Source organism: Bubalus kerabau, chromosome 4 (assembly GCF_029407905.1).
Source record: "Bubalus kerabau isolate K-KA32 ecotype Philippines breed swamp buffalo chromosome 4, PCC_UOA_SB_1v2, whole genome shotgun sequence".
Taxonomy (NCBI): Eukaryota; Metazoa; Chordata; class Mammalia; order Artiodactyla; family Bovidae; genus Bubalus; species Bubalus kerabau.
The window spans coordinates 165,005,471-165,030,102 of NC_073627.1; the positions used below are offsets into that span (position 1 = coordinate 165,005,471).

At 38.1% G+C, this 24,632-nt stretch overlaps 2 protein-coding genes across 4 annotated transcripts in view; both read left to right on the plus strand.

Moving 5' to 3' along the window:
• The window catches only part of SLC44A1 (solute carrier family 44 member 1), a 251,700-nt gene extending 247,237 nt beyond the window's left edge, over window positions 1–4,463 (plus strand). Inside the window, exon 17 of the transcript XR_008713846.1 lies at window positions 4,148–4,463. The gene's annotated coding sequence lies outside the window, so the exon portion shown is untranslated. The remainder of the gene's footprint in view (window positions 1–4,147) is intronic.
• Window positions 1–24,632, plus strand: part of FSD1L (fibronectin type III and SPRY domain containing 1 like) — a 66,060-nt gene that overhangs the window by 7,966 nt on the left and 33,462 nt on the right. For all 3 annotated transcript variants that reach the window (XM_055579213.1, XM_055579216.1, XM_055579215.1), the window contains exons 2-5: window positions 8,555–8,650; window positions 10,958–11,089; window positions 14,099–14,200; window positions 20,620–20,642. In XM_055579213.1, coding sequence (XP_055435188.1) covers window positions 8,555–8,650; window positions 10,958–11,089; window positions 14,099–14,200; window positions 20,620–20,642 — 353 coding nt within the window. The remainder of the gene's footprint in view (window positions 1–8,554; window positions 8,651–10,957; window positions 11,090–14,098; window positions 14,201–20,619; window positions 20,643–24,632) is intronic.

A 24,632-nucleotide genomic window follows, 5' to 3' on the forward strand; every position in this document is an offset into this window, starting at 1 on the left:
TTCCAAAGCATCATTCTTCGGTACTAAGCCTTCTTTATGGTCTAACTCTCACACCCCTACCTACGTGACTATTGGCAAAACCATAGCTTTGACTATATGGACCTTTGTCTGCAAAGTGATGTCTGCTTTTTAATGCACTGTCTAGGTTTGCTATAGCTAGAAGGATTTTGAGCATTACCTTGCTAGCATGTGAGATGAGCACAATTTGAACATTCTTTGGCATTGCCTTTCTTTAGGATTGGAATGAAAACTGACCTATCCTAGTCCTGTGGCCACTGCTGAGTTTTCCAAATTTGCTGGCATATTGAGTGCAGCACTTTAACAGCATCGTCTTTTAGGACTTGAAATAGCTTAGCTGGAATTCCATCACCTCCACTAGCTTTGTAATGATGCTTCCCAAGGCCCTCTTGACTTCACATTCCAGGATGTCTGGCTCTAGGTGAGTGACCATACCATCATGATTATCCAGGTCATTAAGACCTTTTTTGTATAGGTCTTTTGTGTATTCTTGCCACCTCTTCTTAATAGCTTCTGCTTCTGTTAGGTTCTTGCCATTTCTATCCTTTATTGTGCCCATCTTTGCATGAAATGTTACTTGTTCTTTTGGTATCTCCAGTTTTCTTGAAGAGGTCTCTAGACTTTCCTATTCAATTTTTTCCCCTCTATTTCTTTGCATTGTTCACTTAAGAAGGCTTTCGTATCACTCCTTGCTATTCTCGGGAAGTCTGCAGTCAGTTGGATATATCTTTCCCTTTCTCCTTTGCCTTTAGCTTCTCTTCTTTTCTCAGCTGTTTGTAAGGCCTCCTCAGACAGCCGTTTTGCCTTTTTGCATTTTTTCTTTGGGGATTGTTTTGATCACCTCCTCCTGTACAGTATTGTGAACCTCCGTCCATAGTTCTTCAGGCACGCCTGATTAGATCTACCAGATCTAATCCCTTGAATCTATTTCTCACTTCCACTGTATAATCATAAGGGATTTGATTAAGGTCATACCTGAATGGCTTAGTTGTTTTCCCTACTTTCTTCAATTTAAGCCTGAATTTTGTAATAAGCTGTCAAGATCTGAGTCACAGTGAGCTCCAGATCTTGTTTTTGCTGACTGTATAGAGCTTCTCCATCTTTGGCTGCAAAGAATATAATCAATCTGATTTTGGTATTGACCATCTGGTGATGTCCATTGTAGAGTAGTCTCTTATGTTGTTGGAAGAGGGTGTTCGCTGTGACCAATGCATTCTCTTGGCAAAACTCTATTAGCCTTTGCCCTGCTTCATTTTGTACTCCAAGGCCAAACTTGCCTGTTACTCCAGGTATCTCTTGACTTCCTACTTTTGCATTCCAATCCCCTATGAGAAAAGGTTATCTTGTTTTGGTGTTAGTTCTAGAAGGTTTTGTGGGTCTTCATAGAACTGTTCAACTTCAGCCTCTTCGGGATTAGTGATTGGGGCATAGACTTGGATTACTGTGAGGTTGAATGATTTGCCTTGAAAAGCAACTGAGATCATTCTGTTGTTTTTGAGATTGCATCCAAGTACTGCATTTCGGACTCTCTTGTTGACTATGAATATAGAAACTTAGAAAAACTATAGTATTATGCTGTTTATAGCAATTTATCATTTGCCTTTCACTTAATATGTGAAGTATCTTTTACCATGTTAATATTGTTCTACAGCACTTTTAATGATTCAGCAGTTTTCTTTAGTATGGATGTATTAATATTACTTGATTTTTAATGAGTACCCTTTGTCATACATTTATGTTGGTCTTTTTATTATTATAAATAACACTAAGATGAACATCTTTGTTGTCAAGTCTCTACTTGTATCTTTAATTGATTGGTTACCCTTTAACTTAGAATAAATGAATAGAAGTGGAATTTGAGTCATTGTGTGTATATGCTTATATCTTTTCATGTGTATTGCCAAATCACCCTTTAGAGGGATTTTGTCAGTTTATACTGCTCTGAGCAGTACCTGAGAGTACCCCCATTCTACTTCCATCCCACCTCCCTTAATTAGATGCTGGGATTCCTGGTTTCCTTGGCTGAATGTGAACTTCCTGGACTTTACAGGATGGAACAGCCAGTTCAGAGGTCACTGAAAATGGGAGGCTTCTTCAGCCTCTGACACGTTGTATTTCCTCAAATCCTTCTTGGGAGAGAATCTCTTCTTCTGCCCTGATATCTTATAATTGGGCTCAGGGTGAAAAGGCAGCATTCCTCACCGGGCCTTTTTTTAGACTTTTTTCCTGTGGATCACCTCAGTTACATCCATATACAGAAGTGGTAATCCCAGCTGCTTCACTATAACAATACAGGGCATGGCTTCCTCCCAGTTAGCTATTTCTGACAATCAGATTCCTCCCTGGTGGCTCAGACAGTAAAGAATCCGCCTGCAATGCAGGAGGAGACCTGAGTTCGATCCTGGGGTTGGGAAGATCCTCTGGAGGAGGGCATGGCAACCCACTCTAGTATTCTTGCCTGGAGAATCCCATGTACTGAGAGGAGTCTGACGGGCTGCAGTCCATTGGGTCACAAAGAGTTGGACATGACTGAGAGACTAAGCATGCATGATGATCAGATTCCTGAATTCCTCAACAATATATAATTCCCTTTTCTTAGCTCTTTGCACTGTGCTTACCTTTGAGCACAGTTCTCTTGTCATGTGTTGCCATAGCTGTGGTCAGCTGGTAAGATTCTGGTTGTCTGACTTACCAACTGGATAGAGCATTCTGGATTTCTGCTTATTACCTAAGTCAAAGGAGGGCTCTGTGGTGTGGAGTGAAACAAGTGGCATAATCCCTGGTGGCACTAGGATATTTTCATTGATCCCTGTGCTCTGGTTCCAGGAAGCCTCTGATTGTTTTTGTACAATCATCTGCAGTATATACAGCTTAAGTGAGTGAAATCGCTCAGTCATGTCCGCCTTTTTGCGACCCTATGGAGAGTAGCCAACCAGACTCCTCCGTCCATGGAATTTTCCAGGCAAGAATACTGGAGTGGGTTGCCATTTCCTTCTCCAGGGGATCTTCCCAACCCAGGGATCAAACCCAGGTCTCCTACGTTGTAGGCAGACGCTTTACCATCTGAGCCACCAGGGAAGTCTACCAGGAAGTATACAGCTTAGAGTGGTGTAAAAGTGCAGACTCTCGAGGTAGCTTTCTGGATTTGAATTGTGACTGCCATTTGAGAGCTGTGTGATCAAAGAAGCCTTTAACCTCTTCAACCAGAAGATGCAAAGACTACTTTCTGTTGGGGTGATTAAAAAGTAGTCCACGTTAGAAGCTTTCCACAGTGCCTGGCATGTTGTTGCTGTTTAGTTGCTGACTTGGGTCTGACTCTTTTGAGACCCCGTGGACCCGCCAGGCTCCTCTGTCCATGGGATTTTCCAGACAAGAATACTGAAGTGGATAGCCATTTCGTTCTCCAGGGGATCTTCGTGACCCAGGGATCAAACCCATATCTCCTGCATTGGCAGGCAGATTCTTTACTGCTGAGCCACCAGGAAGCCTGCCTGGCACACAGTGCTTACGGAATACTAACTGAAATGCTATAGTAATTGTTGGCCCCCTTAAATTGTAGATTGATACATGATATTTGCAGTGGTTCTAGGTTTGTGTATCTCAACTGTCTGGAATATTAATGTAGAATTTGAATCAGAAATTTTCTCCTGGTCCACGCAGACCCTGGTGGGAAACCCATAGATCACAGTGTCCAGTTATCACAGTGTCCAGTTATGACCACTTGGTATTGATGCTTTTGGATTCAGAATAGCCTGAAAGCCTGGATATACTGGTGTTTTGCCACTAGTTCTAAGAATAAGAAGTTTCTGCATCAAAACTTGAGGGGCTTGTTGCCCTGGATAGTTTGCAGTTAAGTAGCCCACGTTGGCCAAGCTTTTTGTTGAATGCAGAATTAAGACATTTGAGTTTATCACATTCACATATATTAAGGTTAAGCCAGTAGAATCATGCCATTTTAAATAGTGACAGTCATGTTCTCAGACTTAAAAGATGATACGCGTGTAGTAAGAATAGCTGTTACTGTTGCCCTTGTATTTGGCAAGATGGTGTTAGGGGAAGCACACTGACTGAAACTGCCCACGCTGGCCAAGGACCATAGTAACCATTTGCATGAGTCGTTTTATGACAGGAGGTCCTGGTAAGGAATACGGAACTAATAAGCCACCATCAACCGGAATAGTTCAGGAAAGATCAAAAGGAGACACCACATGTTCCACCACCTCCCAGAATCCTTCTGTCTGGCATCCTTCTTGGCTGAACAAGGTGTGCACCACAGGAAGGACTCTGAGTCAGAATGATTGGCTAAAGACAACCTGGAAGCTAATCCCATCACCATAAAACCCAAGACTTTGAGCCATGTGGCAGAGCTGTTCTCCTGGGTTCCCTTACCCTACTGGTCTCCACTCAGGTGCCCTTTCCCAATAAAATCTCTTGCTTTGTCAGCACATGTGTGTCTTCGGACAATTCATTTCTGAGTGTTAGACAAGAGCCCAGTTTCGGGCCCTGGAAGGGGTCCCCCTTCCTGCAACAAAGGTTACAACCTGTGACAAAGGTTACAACCTCTTGATCATTCTTAATTTTTTGCAATTTTAAAGACGATCTTAAGTCCTTTCAGTGTCCTTACATGTTCTGACCTTCTTTACATGAACCTCTGACCTTTGTTTTTAGGTAGTATAGTGTTAATTGTTAAGAGCACAGACTCGGGAAAAAAAAAAGAAAAAAGCACAGACTCACAAGGCAGACTGTTGTGATTTAAATTCTGGTTCTGCCACATACTAACTCTTGAGGTCCCGGGCAAGTTAGCTACCCACTTTATACCTCAGCTTCTGAATTGGAAAATGGGAATAACCAAGTATCCTGCCTCATAGGATTCTTGACAGGATTAAACAAATTTATGTAAAGAGCTTAAGATAGTGCTTGGCCTTTTAAGAGTATAAAGTGGTGAAGTTGCTCATTTGCATCCGCCTCTTTGTGACTCCATGGACTGTAGCCTACCAGGCTCCTACATCCATGGAATTTTCCAGGCAAGAGTACTGGAGTGGGTTGCCATTTCCTTCTCCAGGGGATCTTCCCGACCCAGGGATCAAACCTGGGTCTCCCCCACATTGCAGGCAGACGCTTTACCGTCTGAGCCACCAGGGCAGCCTGTGTTAGTTATTATTTTGCTCGTAGTCAATTCATTGTGCTTTTACTTTACATGGTTTATAGGGACTATAAGCATAACTTTAAGCTATTCTTTGACGATGGGTGCCTCATGCCTTGTACATCCCAGGCTAGCTTGAGCCATTCCATAGCAGTAGTGCTTGGCGGGGGTGTGTACCCCCCACCCTTTTTTTGTTAGCATGGCAGTTACCTTAGCCTAATTCCATAGTCAAGTAGTTGAGAGGCTTAATTCTGAGAGTAGGTGTTTTTTTTTTTTCCCCCTCAAAATCCTGCTGCCTGTGGTGTGGGATCAAAGGATAATGGCTGAGATTACCTGTGCATACTGCCTCTGGAGACATAATGTTCTATATATTTTACTGTGATCCAGCAGAATTTGTATTTGTCAAAGCATATATTCAGACCTGTATCACCCAAAACTTTTAGTCATGGCCACTAAGATCAATTATATTCAGTATTATTTAGATAAACTTCAGATAATTTATATTGCCTTTATCCATCTTTATCACTTTATCAGTGTTTGGAGGGTAATGGAGGCTTGAAACCTAAAATGAAGTGTGAGAGATCCTTATCAGCATCCTGTTAGATTGAGAGAGTCCCAGCTAAAAGCTGTCTTTGCCCTTCTTCACTGTCAGGCTTTGGAAATAAATGAAGCAAGCATGTATATATAGATACATAGAAGGGGAACATTCTATACTTTTGGAACTTGTATTAACAATAAATCATGTATATGTTTTATAACAGTGGTTATAAGTGAAAAAGCTGATAAATGTGAGGGTTCCCAGGTGGGAAGCAAGGCATATTAGAGACAGTCACGGCAGGCTTCTGAAATTGGAATACAGCAAGAGAGAGGAAGTCTGGTGTGAATTGAAATAGGTGAGGTAGGCAATGGGGAGATCATACAGGGTCTCACAGATTTTGTAAGGTCATGTTTAAGGTCATGTTAACAGCTCATGTTAAAAGATTTTAATTTTATTGAAGGACTTGGGCAAGATGATTGATCAGGAAGAGTGATGCTTAACTTACTATTCTAGCTGCAATATAGGGAACTGATTATGGGGGAGAAAAAATGGATCAGAGGCCAGTTAAGAAATTTTGCAAAGGTATAAATCGAGATATACTGACTTGTAGTAATAGTGATTACAGAGTTTTAGGGCTTGGAGACCTGGGTTCGAGCCCTGGGTTGGAAAGCTCCCGTGGAGAAGGAAATGGCTACCCAGAGTTAGTTTAGAGGTAAAATGTACTATAGTTGATGACTGCATGTAGAGCACAAATGAAAGACTGTAATGATGGCCTTGATGTACTCCTTTCCCTATTTGGAACCAGTCTGTTGTTCCATGTCTAGTTCTAACTGTTGCTTCCTGACCTGCATACAGATTTCTTAAGAGGCAGGTCAGATGGTCTGGTATTCCCATCTCTTTCAGAATTTTCCACAGTTTATCGTGATCCACATAGTCAAAGCCTTTGGCATAGTCAGGAAAGCAGAAATAGATGTTTTTCTGGAACTCTCTTGCTTTTTCAATGATCCAACGGGTGTTGGCAATTTGATTTCTGGTTCCTCTGCCCTTTCTAAAACCAGCTTGAACATCTGAAAGTTCATGGTTCACGTATTGTTGAAGCCTGGCTTGGAGAGTTTTTAGCATCACTTTACTAGCATGTGAGACGAGTGCAGTTGTGTTGGTAGTTTCCAAATAGAGAAAGGAGTACGTCAAGGTTGTATATTGTCACCCTGCTTATTTAACTTATATGCGGAGTACATCATGAGAAACGTTGGCCTGGATGAAGCACAAGCTGGAATCAAGATTGACGGGAGAGATATCAATAACCTCAGTTATGCAGATGACACCACCCTTACGGCAGAAAGTGAAGAAGAACTAAAGAGCCTGTTGATGAAAGTGAAAGAGAGTGAAAAATTGGCTTAAAACTCAACATTCAGAAAACAAAGATCATGGCATCTGGTCCCATCACTTCATGGGAAATAGATGGGGAAAGAGTGACAGACTTTATTTTCTTGGGCTCCAAAATCACTGCAGATGGTGACTGCAGCCATGAAATTAAAAGATGCTTCCTCCTTAGAAGAAAAGCTATGATCAACCTAGGTAGCATATTAAAAAGCAGAGACATCACTTTACCAACAGAGGTCCGCCTAGTCAAAGCTATGGTTTTTCTAGTAGTCATGTATGGATGTGAAAGTTGGACTATAAAGAAAGCTGAGCACTGAAGAATTGATGCTTTTGAACTGTGATGTTGGAGAAGACTCTTCAGAGTCCCTTGGACTGCAAGGAGATCCAACCAGTCCATCTTAAAGGAAATTAGTTCTGAATATTCATTGGAAGGACTGATGCTGAAGCTGAAATTCCAATACTTTGGCCACCTGATGCAAAGAACTGACTCAGTTGGAAAGACCCTGAAGCTGGGAAAGATTGAAGGCAGAAGGAGAACAGGACGACAGAGGATTAGATGGTTGGATGGCATCACCGAGTCAATGGACATGAGTTTGAGTAAACTCTGGGAGTTGGTGATGGACAAGGAGGCCTGGTGTGCTGCATCCATGGGGTCGCAAAGAGTCGGACATGACTGATCGACTAAACTAACTGACTAACTAATGATGGCCTAGGTTTCTGTGTTTTTTTCCCTTTCACTTTTATTGACACATATGGAGTATTTCCATCATAGCAGGAAATTTTATTGGACAACACTGAACTAGAGAGATGAGAAAATTAAATAGAGTGTTCTATTATAATAGGAAGCATTATCAAAGTCTGAGGTATTTGCTACTGAAATTATGGTTCTATATCATCTGTAAATATTGCCATGAATGTTGTAATTTTAAAAATGTTTTTAATTGGAGGATAGTTGCAATATTGTATTGGTAAATTAATTTTAAATGCAAATTTATTATCTACTTTTATATTTCTAAGATTTAATTTTTATAAATGTCAAATTTCAGTGTCTCAACGTTTATTCCTATATCCTGATGTTGATTAGAAGTTTTCATATATTTTTGCATCGTTTAAGAATTTGATTTTCCTCATTTGCCATGGTCTTATGACTTACAGTCTTTATATTAAGTAATGCTGGTCATCTGTAATATGAAAGGTATGGTGGTGACTAAATAATATTGTTCATGTGTAGTGTGAAAGGTACGGTGGTGAAAGGTATGGTTGTGCTGTAGGGATAAGAGGTTTTAAAACAACCAGTATGTATGCCATCTTTTGCAATTATAGCCTTTGAACAATGCACAGTTTTACATTGCTCCTGTTTGTTACATAATATGCTCTGATATTCAGAGATTTTTTTTAAAGACAATTGTTGTAGTGGAGTTTATAATTCTCTTTTAATAAAATATCATAATGTTAAAAATTTTTTATCCTAGGAAGCTCTGCAAAGGATCATTTCAACTCTGGCAAATAAAAATGATGAAATTCAGAACTTTATTGATACACTAAACCAAACACTAAAAGGAGTTCAGGTATGAATCTGTTTAGAAAAATTTGTGTGAATATAGCACAGTGAATGATTGTTGGGTGGAATCATAAGTATAAATATATACCATTAACTCTAGATTATGAACTAGTGAAGATGAGAGCAGTTTTTTTAATGGCAGATGAAAAAAAATGCTTCATTTGCTAGCCCCAGATTCTCTATAGAAAGACCAAATATTAAGGAAGAAGAAAACTCTGGAATAGTAATTGGTAGGAATATTACAATGCTCATTTTTGTTCCTTTCCATTTCATGTTTGTATTTTCTAATCCCAAGTAAGAGCAAATCATACCTTTCCTAAAGTACTGGGAAGCTAAACATTTCTTTTACGGTAAATAATAGAAGGAAAATGTAAATAGTAAGAGGTCCACTTGCAGAACTAGATGAAAGTAAAACATAAAAGATAAAGTGCCCAATGAAAAGAGAGGGGAGTACTTACGGAAATGATCCCAGGTTTAGGTGGGTAATCCATACTGTAAATAATCACATGTTGATTGTGGAAGGGACCTTAGGATAAGCTGGTGGTGCTTTTCTGTGAATGCACCTTAATTAATTTAAGGGTCATTTCTTTGTAAGATAAATGTATTAATAGAAGATTTCCAGGACCCTTGTAGACAGTGAATCCTTTCCTATGGTTTTTGTTTGGTTCAACCTAGTTAATTGCCAGGCTCTTTGCTTGTTAAACCTATGGTCTTATGTTTTCTTTTCTTCTGAATTTGCTGTGATTGAAGTTAGTTGATTATAATCTTTACCACTTTAACTATCTTTGTCTCAGAGTATTTTATTAGAATCCACTAATCCAGTTTCTTTAAATAAGCAAAACTAGTGGTTCTAAAACTCTTGGCCTATGGACAAGAGAATCATCATATTTGAAATCTGGAAAAAGATGCCTTAAGATAGAGCTAGCTCATACTATTTTTTCTGACTGACAGATTATTCGGACTTTATTTTAGCATCCAGAAAAAGAAATAGAGGTGGAATTAAACTACACCCTTGCCATTGAAGATGGGAATGTAAGCTGTAGTGGGCAGGAGACTCTAAGGATGTGCCAGTTGGTCACTGAGAGGGAAAAGAGTAGGCCAGTTCCTTTTAATAGATGGAAGAACTGAGGTCCAGGAGTTTAAGTGGCTTGTCCAGTGTCACACTTTTACTGAGTCATTAGTGTGGAATTTGACTTAGTTCTTCTGCCTTCCAAACTGCACATTTCTTCCTCCAAATCATGTTCTCACTACTGTATAAAAGATAGTAAAATGATTAACACCACTTTTTTAAGCCTCTAGTGAGATCATGTCTGGTTTTATAACCATTATAAACAAAAATTTGGATTGTAATATCATAGTAGATTTTCTGTATTAGTTCTGTAAACCAGTGCCAGTTTCACTTCTCTTAGTTGAATGATTCATCTATGTCGAACAATACTTTAAGATAATTTCTTCTGCCTCCTAATTGTTCCAAGTATGCATATTGCTTATCTAGGGGTTTCACAGATATTTTCTTATTTCTTCTTGAAATAGAAGCATCTTGCTTAATGAGGCAGTGAGGAACTCTGGGAGGGCGACAGTTTGAAATGCTGTATTGGTTCTGCCACTAATAAATAGGTGTAGGGCTTTGGGCAAGTCTGTATTTTCGTTTGTAAAATTTAGAAGTTTGACTATAAATTCTAGTCAGTAGATGATTTCTGAGGTTCCTTCTGGCACCAGAATTCAGTGTTTGATCCTTTTCTTCGAACCCAATAAGGATTACTTAGTCTTTTAATTCTGCTTATCTTGTGTAAATGCAGTGTTTTAGACAGTCTGAGAGATTTAAAACTTTGTGCAAAATCAGCCCCAACTCTATATGCCCAAACTATTCCTCAGAGTTACAGAATCAAAGTCTCTGGACTATTTTATTAAAATCTGCTTCACTGATGATTCTCATGCACACCAAAGGTTGTAAACCACTGTCTTAGGGCCTGCCTTAGAGCCCAAAGGTCAGGACAAAGTTGACAACCTTAAAACAACCTTTCACCTTGTCCTGTGGAAACAGCCTTATAACAGTGAGGAGATGGTGTGGGCTGGTCATACGAGGCTGCATTGCTGAAGTAGAACTGTCAGTATTAGTGCAGCCAGCTGCTTGGATTGATATGGTTTTAAAACCTTATGTCAAATATTAGAATTTTAATTATTTTATGATGTTAGGCTATGGTAGTTCATAGTATGAATTTATTCTCTGCTTTAATAAGCACTGTATCTTTTAGTTTTTTAGTGTTTAATAGCTCTTAAGTAAAATAATTTGTTTTATTCATTTATTAAACAGGAAAATTCTTCTAACATACTTTCAGAATTAGATGAAGAATTTGACAGTTTATACTCCATATTGGATGAGGTAAAGGAAAGCATGATTAACAGTATCAAGCAGGAACAAGCACGTAAATCGCAAGAGTTACAGGTGAGATCATACAATGATTTAAATATGAATAAGTTTAGTCTGTATAATGCTTGGTTGATTAAAAGCAAAAATTAGTGAGTTTTTGTGTATAACTGTACTTTTATCTTACAGAAGAGTGATTCTTAATTTCATATTGGTCATAGATACCATTTTGTTAAAATTGTGATAAAAAAACTTAAGATTTACCCTCGTAGTATTAAGTATATTCACTTTGTTGTGTAATATGTCTCTAGGACTTTTTCATCTTGCAGAACTGAAACTCTGTACCCATGGAACAACTCTCCGCGTGCCCCTTCACCCACTGCCTGGCATCCACCATTATATTGTGTTTTCAGGATTTTGATTACTTTAGATGTCTGGTATAAGTGGAATCGTACAGTATGTGTCCCTTTGGTGTCTGGCTTATTTCACTCAGCATAATGGCCTCAACGTTCATCCATTTTATAGCATGTGCCAGGATTTCCTTCTCTTTTTTGACTGAATAATATTCCCTTGTATATATTTACCACATTTTCTTTATCTATGTATCTGTCTGTGGACATTTGAGCTGCCTCCATCTCTTGGCTTTTGTGAGTAATGCTGCAGTATACATGGGTATACATTGAAATTTTGATAGTGTTTGCATTGAATTTGTAGATTGCTTTGGATAATAGAATTGATCATATTAAGTCTTCCAACCCATAATCATAAGCTGTGTTTTCCCACTTATTTGTGTCTTTAATTTCTTTTAGCAACGTTTTGTAGGATTCAGTGAATAGGTCTTTTACCCCTTGATTAAGTTTACTCCAAAGAATTTCGTTCTTTTTGATGCTACTATAAATGGTATTTTTTTGAATTTCCTTCTTGGATTGTTCTTCTGTAGAAGTGCATCTGATTTTTGTGTATTGATTTTGGTTATGATGTCTTTGAGAATCTGAAAGCTGTGGAGAAATACAGATGTTCTCTTTCTTTTACAAACAGGCTATATACACACAATTTCCAAGGGTTAATTAAATTCCCTTTCAACTCTGCCCGGTCTTCTTGGTTGAGATTTCTTATTTATATTTAGGAGGTAGGTGTTATATTACAGTTAACAACATGGGTTTGAACTGTGAGGATCCACTTATACGCTGATATTTCTCAGTAGGAAATACTGCAGTATCACACAGTCTGTGATTGGTTGACTCTGCGGATGCAGAAGAACTCCAGATGTGAAGGGTTGACTCTTGCCCACCAGGGAAGCCCATTTGTGGATTAACCTCCTTGTTATTCAAGAGCCAGCTGTACTTAAATCATTTAAGGGTAATTAGTTTAGTCATAAAGTATTCATAAATTTCAATAAGAAATTCATTCATTTAAAAAACAAGATTGAAGAAAAAAGGAAAACTAAGCATCTCCTGAAGTTTCACCCATGATTCATCTTGCGCAGATTTCTGTTCTGTCTTGAATCCAGATCCTTCTTTACAGCACCAGTTTGGAATACCTTTTAAGCATTCAATTGCTTAATCTCCGGCCTGCCTTCCTCCCTCCCATGCTTTTTCTCTGCTATTTTAATCATATGTAGTTTATCTTTAGTGTGTATTGTAAGGGAAAATGAAGTAGATTTGAATATGGAATAGATGTTAACAAATACTCATAAATAAATATTCTGAAGAAGAATCTTGGATACATTTAAAAGCTTCAGTTCAGTTCAGTCGCTCAATCGTGTCTGACTCTTTGCGACCCCATGAATCGCAGCGCGCCAGGCCTCCCTGTCCATCACCAACTCCTGGAGTTCACTGAGACTCACGTCCATCGAGTCAGTGATGCCATCCAGCCATCTCATCCTCCGTCGTCCCCTTCTCCTCCTGCCCCCAATCCCTCCCAGCATCAGAGTCTTTTCCAGTGAGTCAACTCTTCGCATGAGGTGGCCAAAGTACTGAAGTTTCAGCTTTAGCATCATTCCTTCCAAAGAAATCCCAGGGCTGATCTCCTTCAGAATGGACTGGTTGGATCTCCTTGCAGTCCAAGGGACTCTCAAAAGTCTTCTCCAACACCACAGTTCAAAAGCATCAATTCTTCGGTGCTCAGCTTTCTTCACAGTCCAACTCTCACATCCATACATGACCACTGGAAAAACCATAGCCTTGACTAGATGGACCTTTGTTGGCAAAGTAATGTCTCTGCTTTTGAATATGCTATCTAGGTTGGTCATAACTTTACTTCCAAAGAGTAAGCGTCTTAATTTCATGGCTGCAGTCACCGTCTGCAGTGATTTTGGAGCCCAAAAAGCTTAGAGATGTGTTTGTTTCTTTGTTTAAAGGTATCACTAACAATATTTTCACGTAGCTTAGTTTCAAACTACAAACAATAAAGTGAGGGAGAGAGGCTGAGACAGAAGAGAACTGAATAAGAAAGATCGTGTTAGGTGAAATTAACACATCACTATAATAGAGCACGTCACTGTAACAGTTACTACTTTTTGTTTATGTTTGACTTTTTTTTTGAAATCTAGACACTTGAATTTGTGACTCCTGTGTTATACAGTTTTGGAAGCTGTAAATTAGCCTTTATAGGAGTATGTGTTACCTGAGTAATGTGATAAATGGAGTACTGAGATTGTGTTCAACTGAATGTACCTGTAACTTGATTTGTACATTTTAGCTTAGTTAAATATCTAGAAATTTAGTCTCTGTTATAGAGGATGTTGTCTACAGATGGATTATTTTGATAATTTAAATCATTGATAGTCTTCTGGCTACCCTGATTGGAAGAATCTTTAAATAAATTTGACCCCAGCTATTTATAATTGCTTTGTTTTCTTTTGTATTTTTAAATGATTAGTATACCTTTATCTGTATGCAATTAAGCTGTTCTGGATGGTTTAAGATAATTAAAATTTATTATATATATGGCTAGTGATTACCTTCAGTACCTCTCTAAAATATGTTTGTTTGATTATTGCTATTAAGAGTGTAACGTTCATTTAAGATTCTGATCATAGGAAATTCTGTTTTAATGATTTATCATTATTATTATTTTTATTTTTAGAGTCAACTTAGTCAATGTAATAATGCCCTGGAGAACTCAGAAGAACTACTAGAATTTGCAACAAGATCATTAGATATAAAGGAACCTGAAGAATTTTCAAAGGTACCAAAAAACTGACCAAAAAAATGAGACTAATCCACTTAAAAAGGACAGTTCTGTTTAAAAGAAAATGATATTTCCCCATTTAATTTTGAATTCATTCAATCATTTCTAATACTAGAAAAGGTTTGGAATTTGTTAAGTAAAATGCTAGCTGTTCATGTGTTCCAAAGCATATGCTTAGAAGTATGTGTCATTGGGGCCATGAACAAATTAATTAGTCATTTAAATTTTGTTTAACGCTCAATTCAGATGAATGAAGTTACTCTTTTTTTAAGTTACATCCCCCCTTTATTTTAAAGGTATGCTTTAGCTGAATCATACCTTTGTTATAAACATTTTATGGCTAACGAAAAAAGATTGGTATTAGTGATAACATTCTTAAAATCTAGATTGATGTTCCTTTGAGCTGATTGGGAAAACATCATCACTTAATGCATATGAGGGCACTGCGAAAATTGTTACTAAGTTTGTATTAAATGTCCCACTGTTTAAGAATGCTTTGTTGAAATACGAAAATGTATGTCCTTAAATAGGGTATATTCGGAGAAGGCAATGGCACCCCACTCCAGTACTCTTGCCTCGAAAATCCCATGGACTGAGGAGCCTGGTGGGCTGTAGTCTATGGGGTCGCTAAGAGTCAGACATGACTGAACGACTTCACTTTCACTTTTCACTTTCATGCATTGGAGAAGGAGATGGCAACCCACTCCAGTGTTCTTGCCTGGAGAATCCCAGGGGCGGGGGAGCCTGGTGGGCTGCCGTCTATGGGGTCGCACAGAGTCGGACACGACTGAAGCGACTTAGCAGCAGCAGCAGCATAGGGTATATTTGATATGGAGATATAAATAGTAGAGCAAGAAGACCGCTGATGTTGTAACCTGGCGTTTGATAAGAGATTGTTAATTCTAGATTCTAAGTCTTAAGTATAGTCATTTTTAAACGATTATCAATTTATCAAATCACATCTACTCTTTTATGTAGAATAAGTATGTAGACTACACAGAAAATGATGTGAAAGAGTATGAAATTAAGTGACATAATTAGTAAAATATGTACTGTGAAGTAGTGTTATCAAGATAAGATATTTAAGTTTAATATTTTCTTGGTCTTTGTGGACTATAGAGTGAACTGTTTTATTGTTAGAAAGGTGGCTTTATAATCCACTTGTGCCCACCAGTGATTTAATTTTATGATTTTTCTATGAACTTTAAGAGTAGAAAAGACTTCCTTGAGAAGATAACATTTGCTGACTTATATCTCTACATCTTGAAAATGAAATTTAAAAATTCATTCCTTTTGACAGAATGAATTAGAGTTCTTTTGCCATAAACCAGTTAACTAATTCATTCTTAAATTTGGATGTGGGTTATAAGAAAGTTCATCATAGTACTTTGTCAGACTTATGTACAGGATTTATGAGGGAATTGTATCATACTTTAAATTATTTTGAAAGTACATATACATCACCTAGTCAGAGGGCATTTACGTGATAACTTCAAATATCTGGAACATAGCCAAAAACATGCAGAAAGCAAAAGATGTTTGAGTCAGCAGAAGCAATGTCATACAGTTCATGAGCGAGACTTAGTATCTTCTAATTGTGATAGTTTCTCAGAATCTGTTACTAATATGTACATGGTGCTACTGAGTTTTAGGGGTTTTTTTCCCCTTTTTGTTTCCTAGTTGTCAACAGATTCCCCTTCTAGTGGACTAGGGCAGCTGTTAATGATAGGCATAATCGTAGCAGCAAGAATTCACAGCTGAGTGCCCGAGAGAGAGGAAAAAGATAAGAGAACTATAAAATGTGGACATGGTACTCAAAAACAGCTTGAATCCAGTTGAACTTAAGTAGGACCTAATGCTTAGAAACACTAATCACAGTTTGTTTCTCTCAAGTTTCTTTCCATTGACATTTTCAGAGTCCTTCTTTCCTTTTCCTCTCAAAAGATGCTGTTCTCTCTTGCCCTCTCCTTTGTTCTTTCTAGCTTTGTTAAAACTTGTTTCCAGTTTACTGTAAATTGGAAAGGTTCTGATAAAATAAATCACCTGGTGGTCTAAATATATTTTCTTCATGTGCTACTTTTCTTACTATTTTGGTCTTGTCTTCCAGCATTTTGCAGCACTGCCTAGTAGCTTGAACCCTTTGAAGATGTGGTGAAATGAATTATTTGTCAGTGTTTCCTTGACAGAAATCGAAATTTATTGTTCAAGAAAAATGCTTAACTGAAAGTTGCTTGCAATTATTTTCTTAGTATATCCAAATAGTATCCAGATAATTGTTTGTTCCAAGTCAGAAACTAAATTCACTTTCCTGCCAACTGCATGGACTCACACTTGCCTCAGATTCCTAATTGCTGACAGGATAGTGAAAGATGACTTGGAAGATTAATTAATGGACTAGCAATATGTTGTTAGATATTTGGAAACAATTCTTTTAAGGTATACTGTTTGTGAATTTCTCATATTAAAGTGATTGCTGTGCTGAGTCGCTCAGTCATGTCCAACTCTTTGTGACCCCATGGACTGTAGCCCACCAGACTTCTCTGTCCATGGGGATTCTCCAGACAAGAATACTGGAGTACGTTGCCATGCCCTCTTCCAGGGGATCTTCCCAAACCAGAGATCGAACCCAGGTCTCCTTCATTGCAGGCAGATTCTTTACTATCAGAGCCACCAGGGAAGCCCAAGAATAATGGAGTGGTTAGCCTATCCCTTCTCCAGGGGATCTTCCCGACCCAGAAATTGAACCAGGATCTCCTGCACTGCAGGTGAATTCTTTATCAGCTGAGCTCTACCAGATAAGATTAATATGAATAACTTCTGGAGACAAAAAATATTATAGGCTGAAATCCAGGCCATGATTCTTTTTAGATTTCATTATCTTCAAAAAGAGTACTTTAAATATTAATATTTAAGTGATCATGTTGCAATACACCAGTATGAGAATTGAATACAAAACTGCCATTTGCCAGCATTTGCCAGCATTAGATAGTCTGAAAGAGAACAAGTAAAACTAGCACAAATGAAAAAGGATTTTAGAACAAATTTTCACTAATTTTTTAGTTGTTGGAAGTTTGGCTGATAATAAATATATGCAGAAAGCTCATCAGCAATTGAGTTCTGGATGAACAAGTAGCCAAAGCCTCATCAGACTTGGTTTTTCTGCTAATAACTGGCCTGCAGAACACTGCATGGATCCCTTAGCAAAACTAGTATTCCTACCAACTCCTGCTCTCCCCTGAATTTAGAACTTGAATCCTACCTATGAAAAGAGCTGAGTTTGTGGGACAATTTCCAAGTCAGTATAACTCACCAACCACTTCATCACAATCTTGCCACACATAACTCAGTTGTCAGACGAGGAGGGAGGGAATGGTTACCTGCCCACAAATGCCTACAATGGAGAAAAAAGTACAGAATAAGGTGAAAGGGAAATAGTCTTCTGGATTTGATCGCAGGTGAAAAGGGAGAAAGGATTTTGTGTATTTCCCAGTTTTGACTTAGAGTAACTCACCTTTTGAATATTGTTCAGCAAGTGTCAGTCTCTGACCACTGGGAGGAACAGATAGCAAGAGTGGCGGAAGCTCACTCAGTGTTTTCAGCGGAGCACAAGTGGTAGTGGCAGGAGCGCCCTCTGTGAGCTGCAGTCAGGAGTTCCAGGAAAGAGGAGCATCAACGGAAGCATGAAGGGCACACGGGTTCAGTCCCTGGTTAGTGAGTTAAGACCCTGCAAGCTGCTCAGTGTGCCCCCTCCCCCCAAAAAAGGCATGAAAGTTTCAGTTATGAAGGCAGTTTAAAAACAATTCTAAGTGTTTAAGAATAGGGACTTCCCTGGCATTCCAGGGATGCCATGTTAAGATGTCATGTTCTCAGTGCAGGGGGCACAGTTTCAACCCCTGGTTGGGGAACTAAGATTTTTGCATGCCACATGGCACGGCCAAAAAAAAAAAAACAACACCCTAAAATCTAAAAAAAATCCACAGAAATATTTTTTAAGAACTGTACTTGTTAAGAACTATGCTTTTTCACCTTTACTACTTATGTGCGTTTATAAAAATGTAATCTCCTGTTATATATATGTATCTAATAATCATAGAGTATAGGTGCATGCAGTATGAGATGCAAATTTTATTTCAAGGTATTTACTAGGGTTTTGTGAAGGCTTTTAAATAATTATGTTTTTTTAAATAGTGCTCTTTATAAATAGAGAAATACATGTATAGAAAATATAAAACATCTGATGTTTGGAATCCAGGGGATCTTCCCAACCCAGGGATTGAACCCAAGTCTCCTATATTGCAGGTGGATTGTTTACCAGCTGAGCCACCAGGGAAGCCCAAAAATTTGAATAGAAAATATAAAACTTTTTATGTTTAGAATCAACCATTATGCAGTGTGTTTTTTTTAATCTGATTTTTTTGTCTAAGGGAAAATAGTACCTTGAAACTGTCTCTTATTTACTCTCTAAGCTCCCTTTATTTCCCATATTATTATTTCTTAATATGGTATTTTTGGGGTGAAGGTAGAAGTCTCAATCATATAATGTAAAAAATATTAAATATTTGCCCCCTAGTCATTTTCAGATTCTCTCAATAAAACTTTACAACATTATCTGCCCCAAATCTAATAGGAAAATCTGAAGTATGAAACAATGTGAATGTATAGACAAAACCTGAAAAGTTTGCTCAGTGTTGTATGGCATTAACATTTTTACTGGGAATTCTATTGGGCTTTACTGCAAATAAAAAAAAAAGATAAATCTCTGGAAAATGTGAAATTGACATCTAGCCTTTGCTACATTCAATGTTAGTATGTTTTTCTCACAGCAGTTATGGTTCATAAACAGGTATATTTTTATTTTTTGTTGCTGTTTATCAATGCTCTGATTTTAACTAACTTTTCCCTTGCTGCCCCTTTCCCTTTCAGCCTCTATTTCAGAGAATTAGATTGTTAAAATGTTTGTGTGCTTAGTTGCTAAGTTGTGTCTGACTCTTTGCGACCCCATGGACTATAGCTGGCCAGTCTCCTCTGTCTGTGGGATTCTCCAGGCAAGGATACTGGAGTGAGTTGCCATTTACTCCTTCAGGGGATCTTCTTGACCCAGGGATTGAATCCATGTCTCCTGCGCTGGCAGGTGGATTCTTCACCACTGAGCCACCAGGGAAGCCTGATTAGTATACAGTGTCATGGAATTGATCATGGTAGTGCTGGAACTGTGTGATGTACTCATCTTCTGAATTTCAGTTCTGTTCTTTTTGTTTCTGACATTGTAAAATTATCTAAAATATTCCCAGGTGGCTCAGTGGTAAAGTGGTAGATAGGTATGCAGACCAGAATATTTTAGATTAGGTATAAAAATGACCAGTACCAAATAAGAATATTAGAACTGAAGAAAAGAGAGAAGCATTGCTGTATATGTCTAATTAATGTTTAATTAAATTGAGTAATTTTTAACTATTACCATGTGCCAAGCTTTATGCTAGACACTGGGGATAGAGTGTCAGGCATAACAGCCATCTTCTACATCAGATGTGTTGTTAATTATGCTGCTTAGTGTAGGGGAAAAAACTTTTGTTGGATCTATTATATGGTGTGTAGATTTAAAGGGGATAGCAGTGCCTGTATTTTTCATCATTTTTCTTAGATGTACAGTACCAAATAATAGCTGTGCCCTCTTCCTAAATTTGTGCTAGGATTCTCAAAAAAAAGAAAAAAAGATATCTTAAGTAGTGTAGGTTTAAGTTGGCAGCTTTTATGAAGTCATCTGAGGGAAAGACCCATTGCTGCAAGTGTTTCTTTGGTTTCTCCTTATCTGAATTTTTGCTATTACAGCTTCATTCTTTGGGGTAAAGGGTTGTAGAACTGCAGCCTAGTTTTATATGTTAGCAGGCAAGCTCTAAGAATACAAAGTCCTTGCCCATGTGGAGGCAAATAGAGAAAACTTGGAACAACCATTATGAAGTGGTGAAAGAGATCTCTGAAGAAAATTTGGAGAGCAGATTTGAAATATATAAGAAACCATCAGAATGCATAGAAATGTGTGCCCCATGAAGGAGATTGAGTGTTCTAGTTGAAGAATATCAGACTGAATGAAGGTGTGAATGAAACACACTGGTGTGTGTTGATAATCTTAAGGTAAGAAAAAAATTTACAGTCATCTGAAATTAGTTTGAAGTGTTAAATTTCCCTCCTTATTTTAAGATGATATGTATTTATATGGGGACCGGATTTTCCATAGTTCTAACATCACATTATGCAAGCTGACATGAACTGTACAAATTATAGGAAATTTGTTTTGGTGAAAATGAACTAATCTGTTCCAGGGATTTTATCCTAACTTTTCTTGCATGTCACTGCCATTGAAACTTGCATGAAAAGCACTAACTGCCTTCTTTCTCTTCTCCCTGATTTGCTCCAAGGCTGCCAGACAGATCAAGGATAGGTATGATATAAAACCTACATTTTTAAAAGTATCAACATTGAAATCAGAAATGAAATTCAAACAGTTTCTTATTAGAATCTCATTAGTTAAAATAAAAATATCTAATGGCCAAGTACAGAAAAAAAGAAACAGCATCTTCTGCCTATATTCTAGAATAAAGAACATATCAGCAAGATTTTTTTAAAATACAGTTTTGGACAATTATGTGCTTCCAGAAGAATTTCATTTCTGATATAATGTAGTTTTAGTATAGTCCTTAATTAGCTATGCTAGTAGATGGGAAACCTTTTTGAATAATGTAAAAAATATTCCTGGAATGCATATTTTGTTGTTAAATTTTATAAGCATGTCTTATTTTATGAAAAGTTACAGCATTATATTGTTCCTCAAGAGCTAAAGCACTCCTACTTCACTGCTCTCCTATTTAATATCTTTGTATTCTCATTTCATCCTGTTCCTGGTGCCATCTCTTTCTGTTTCTAATGCCACTGCTGTCTAGTTGGTGGGAAGAGGGAAAAAAAAAATGGTGCAGACTTTGGCTTAAAGGTCTTTACCATTCGCAAGGCCAGGATGAGGAAAGGTAATTTAGTACTTGTTGTAAGAATATAGCAGAGGGCTGTTGGCAGCTTTGGATTGGGTTATCACAGAAGGGATGGTTTTGATCAGCCTGGCTAGTCACTGAGCATTGACTATAGTGAGATTGTCACTTTTCAAGTTTCTTCTTTTGAGGATTATGAAATTCTCTGAAAGGCATATCTCTTCAAAGCACCACTCTGAGTCCTAGATGAAATTATTCATCAGATAACTCACAAAATTATTATTTATATATTGTGTGAAAACCAGTGTTGCTGTTGTTAATCTTGGCTGAAGACTTGTGTTTTTCTCGTGGCCTTTTATTTGACTAGAGGGAAGATTCACATTGACTTTCATAGCATTCTTAGTACAAATAATTTTTCTATTTTTTGTATGTTTTATTTCATTTTAAAATAAATTTTTATCAAAGTATAGTTGACTTAACAATGTTTTGTTCTGCTCTACAGCAAAGGGGATCAGTTATACATGTACATATGTCTACTCTTTTTTTAGATTCTTTTCCCAAATAAGTCATTATACAATATTGAGTAGAGTTTCATGTGCTGCTGCTAAATCACTTCAGTCGTGTCCGACTCTGTGCGACCCCATAGACAGCAGCCCACCAGGCTTCCCCGTCCCTGGGATTCTCCAGGCAAGAACAGTGGAGTGGGTTGCCATTTCCTTCTCCAAAGCATGAAAGTGAAAAGTGAAAGTGAAGTCGCTCAGTCATGTCTGACTCTGTGCGACCCCATGGACTGCAGCCCACCAGGTTCCTCTGTCCATGGGATTTTCCAGGCAAGAGTACTGGAGTGGGGTGGCATTGCCTTCTCCCATAAAGACATGGGTTATTCTTATAAATCCTGATTATGAGATTATGAGAGTTTAAGGTGAAAAGTATTGGCTGTATGAGGAATGGATGCTAGGTAGGTCAGTTTTTTGGGTTAGCTTTGGGTTGTGTCTGCTAGACTTTGCTATAAGTAATTCATCTTCTACTGTGGCTAGATTATTATTTTATTTTGCCACCTCCTCCATTAAATCCTCCTCTGGTCCCTGATTTTCTGGATTAGAAGTCACTTCCTAATCAGGTTTTAGGCTGCCCAAAGACTTTTGAGAAAAGCCTTGCAAAATCTTCTCTCGTTCTTGTCCTTGGAATCTATATGGTTCTCTGTCTCCCAGATTCCTGACCTTACCCCTGACTTCTTTCTCTTTGTCCTGATTTGTCAGAATTTAATTTTATGATCAGTGTTCATGGCTGAATATTCTTCAGTGAGTCTAGATTTCTTTGCCCAAAACCAGCCTCTTGAATATATTTCACAATACCCAGAGTATCCAGGTGATCTCAAAGGAGTCAAAGTTCCTTTTTTTCTGCCAGAGCAAGCTCCATTTTTTGTTGCTGTTGTTTTTCAAAGTATATGTTTTTTTTTGCTACCTTCAAAGTTTGTACTTCCTGTGTAAGGAACATTTCTGAGTCTTGGCTTAATTTTTTTTAATTTGGCTTTTTATCTTCATAATGTTCAGGTTTCTCTGATACAGTTTTTATGTGCTCTTCCAGGAAGCAAGCTTCTAGAATTCAACATTGGTATTTTTAGTACAAAAATAAACATATAGTCATAATAAAATAATTATCTTCATTAAGGGAAGGAAGGCTTACTTCCTTATAAGAGAGCAGAAGTGGTATTAAGGAATGGATAACATAGCTGAGCAGGCAATCAAAAATAAAGTATCTATGAGAACTCAGTACTTATTTTCTGTGATGGATATTATACAGAAGAAGTGGCAGAAATGACAGGAAAACCTAAAGAAATGATGAGAAGATAATACATAGATTTTTAGAACTTTAAAAATCACTAGTATAGGCTTCCAACTGCTTAGTCAGGTTGGAAGATGATTAATTGAGGTATGCTATGAAGAGTTACTAGTTCTTGAAAGAAAGGGATCATGAAAGAGTCAAGTTAATGTAGTAGGTAGTTTGAAGAAATTGTGTTCATTCTTACTATTTTGCATTTTTCTCTTTGCAAAAATTAAACTAGGAAGAAGAGATCTTTGTATTTAGCTTGTACTATTAAAAATGAACCAAGAAAGGCAAGATGAATTAAAACATCCCTAACCACATGGATCTTGTAATGTAGAGACATATGGATTTTAGATAGTTGGATTGGGCTTTGAAACATCATTCAGTTCAGTTCAGTCGCTCAGTCGTGTCCGACTCTTCGCGACCCCATGAATTGCAGCACGCCAGGCCTCCCTGTCCATCACCAACTCCTGGAGTTCACTGAGACTCAGGTCCATCGAGTCAGTGATGCCATCCAGCCATCTCATCCTCTGTCGTCCCCTTCTCCTCCTGCCCCCAATCCCTCCCAGCATCAGAGACTTTTCCAGTGAGTCAACTCTTCGCATGAGGTGGCCAAAGTACTGAAGTTTCAGCTTTAGCATCATTCCTTCCAAAGAAATCCCAGGGCTGATCTCCTTCAGAATGGACTGGTTGGATCTCCTTGCAGTCCAAGGGACTCTCAAGAGTCTTCTCCAACACCACAGTTCAAAAGCATCAATTCTTCGGTGCTCAGCTTTCTTCACAGTCCAACTCTCACATCCATACATGACCACAGGAAAAACCATAGCCTTGACTAGACAGACCTTTGTTGGCAAAGTAATGTCTCTGCTTTTCAATATGCTATCTAGGTTGGTCATAACTTTCCTTCCAAGGAGTAAGCATCTTTTAATTTCATGGCTGTAATCACCATCTGCAGTGATTTTGGAGCCCCCCAAAATAAAGTCTGACACTGTTTCCACTGTTTCCCCATCTATTTCCTATGAAGTGATGGGACCGGATGCCATGATCTTCGTTTTCTGAATGTTGAGCTTTAAGCCAACTTTTTCACTCTCCACTTTCACTTTCATCAAGAGGCTTTTGAGTTCCTCTTCACTTTCTGCCATAAGGGTGGTGTCATCTGCATATCTGCATCATTATTTGTAGATATATTCAGTCTAAAAATAAGTTCAGTCTTTTAGAAAATTATTGCATAGTTGTACGTCTTTATTTTTGGAGATTGAAATTTTTTGTTTTAATTTATTTATTTTAAATTTTATTTTATTTTTAAACTTTACATAATTGTATTAGTTTTGCCAAATATCAAAATGAATCCTCACAGGTATACATGTGTTCCCCATCCTGAACCCTCCTCCCTCCTCCCTCCCCATTCCATCCCTCTGGGTCGTCCCAGTGCACCAGCCCCAAGCATCCAGTATCGTGCATCGAACCTGGACTGGCAACTCATTTCATACATGATATTTTACATGTTTCAATGCCATTCTCCCAAGTCTTCCCACCCTCTCCCTCTCCCACAGAGTCCATAAGACTGTTCTATACATCAGTGTCTCTTTTGCTGTCTCGTACACAGGGTTATTATTACCATCTTT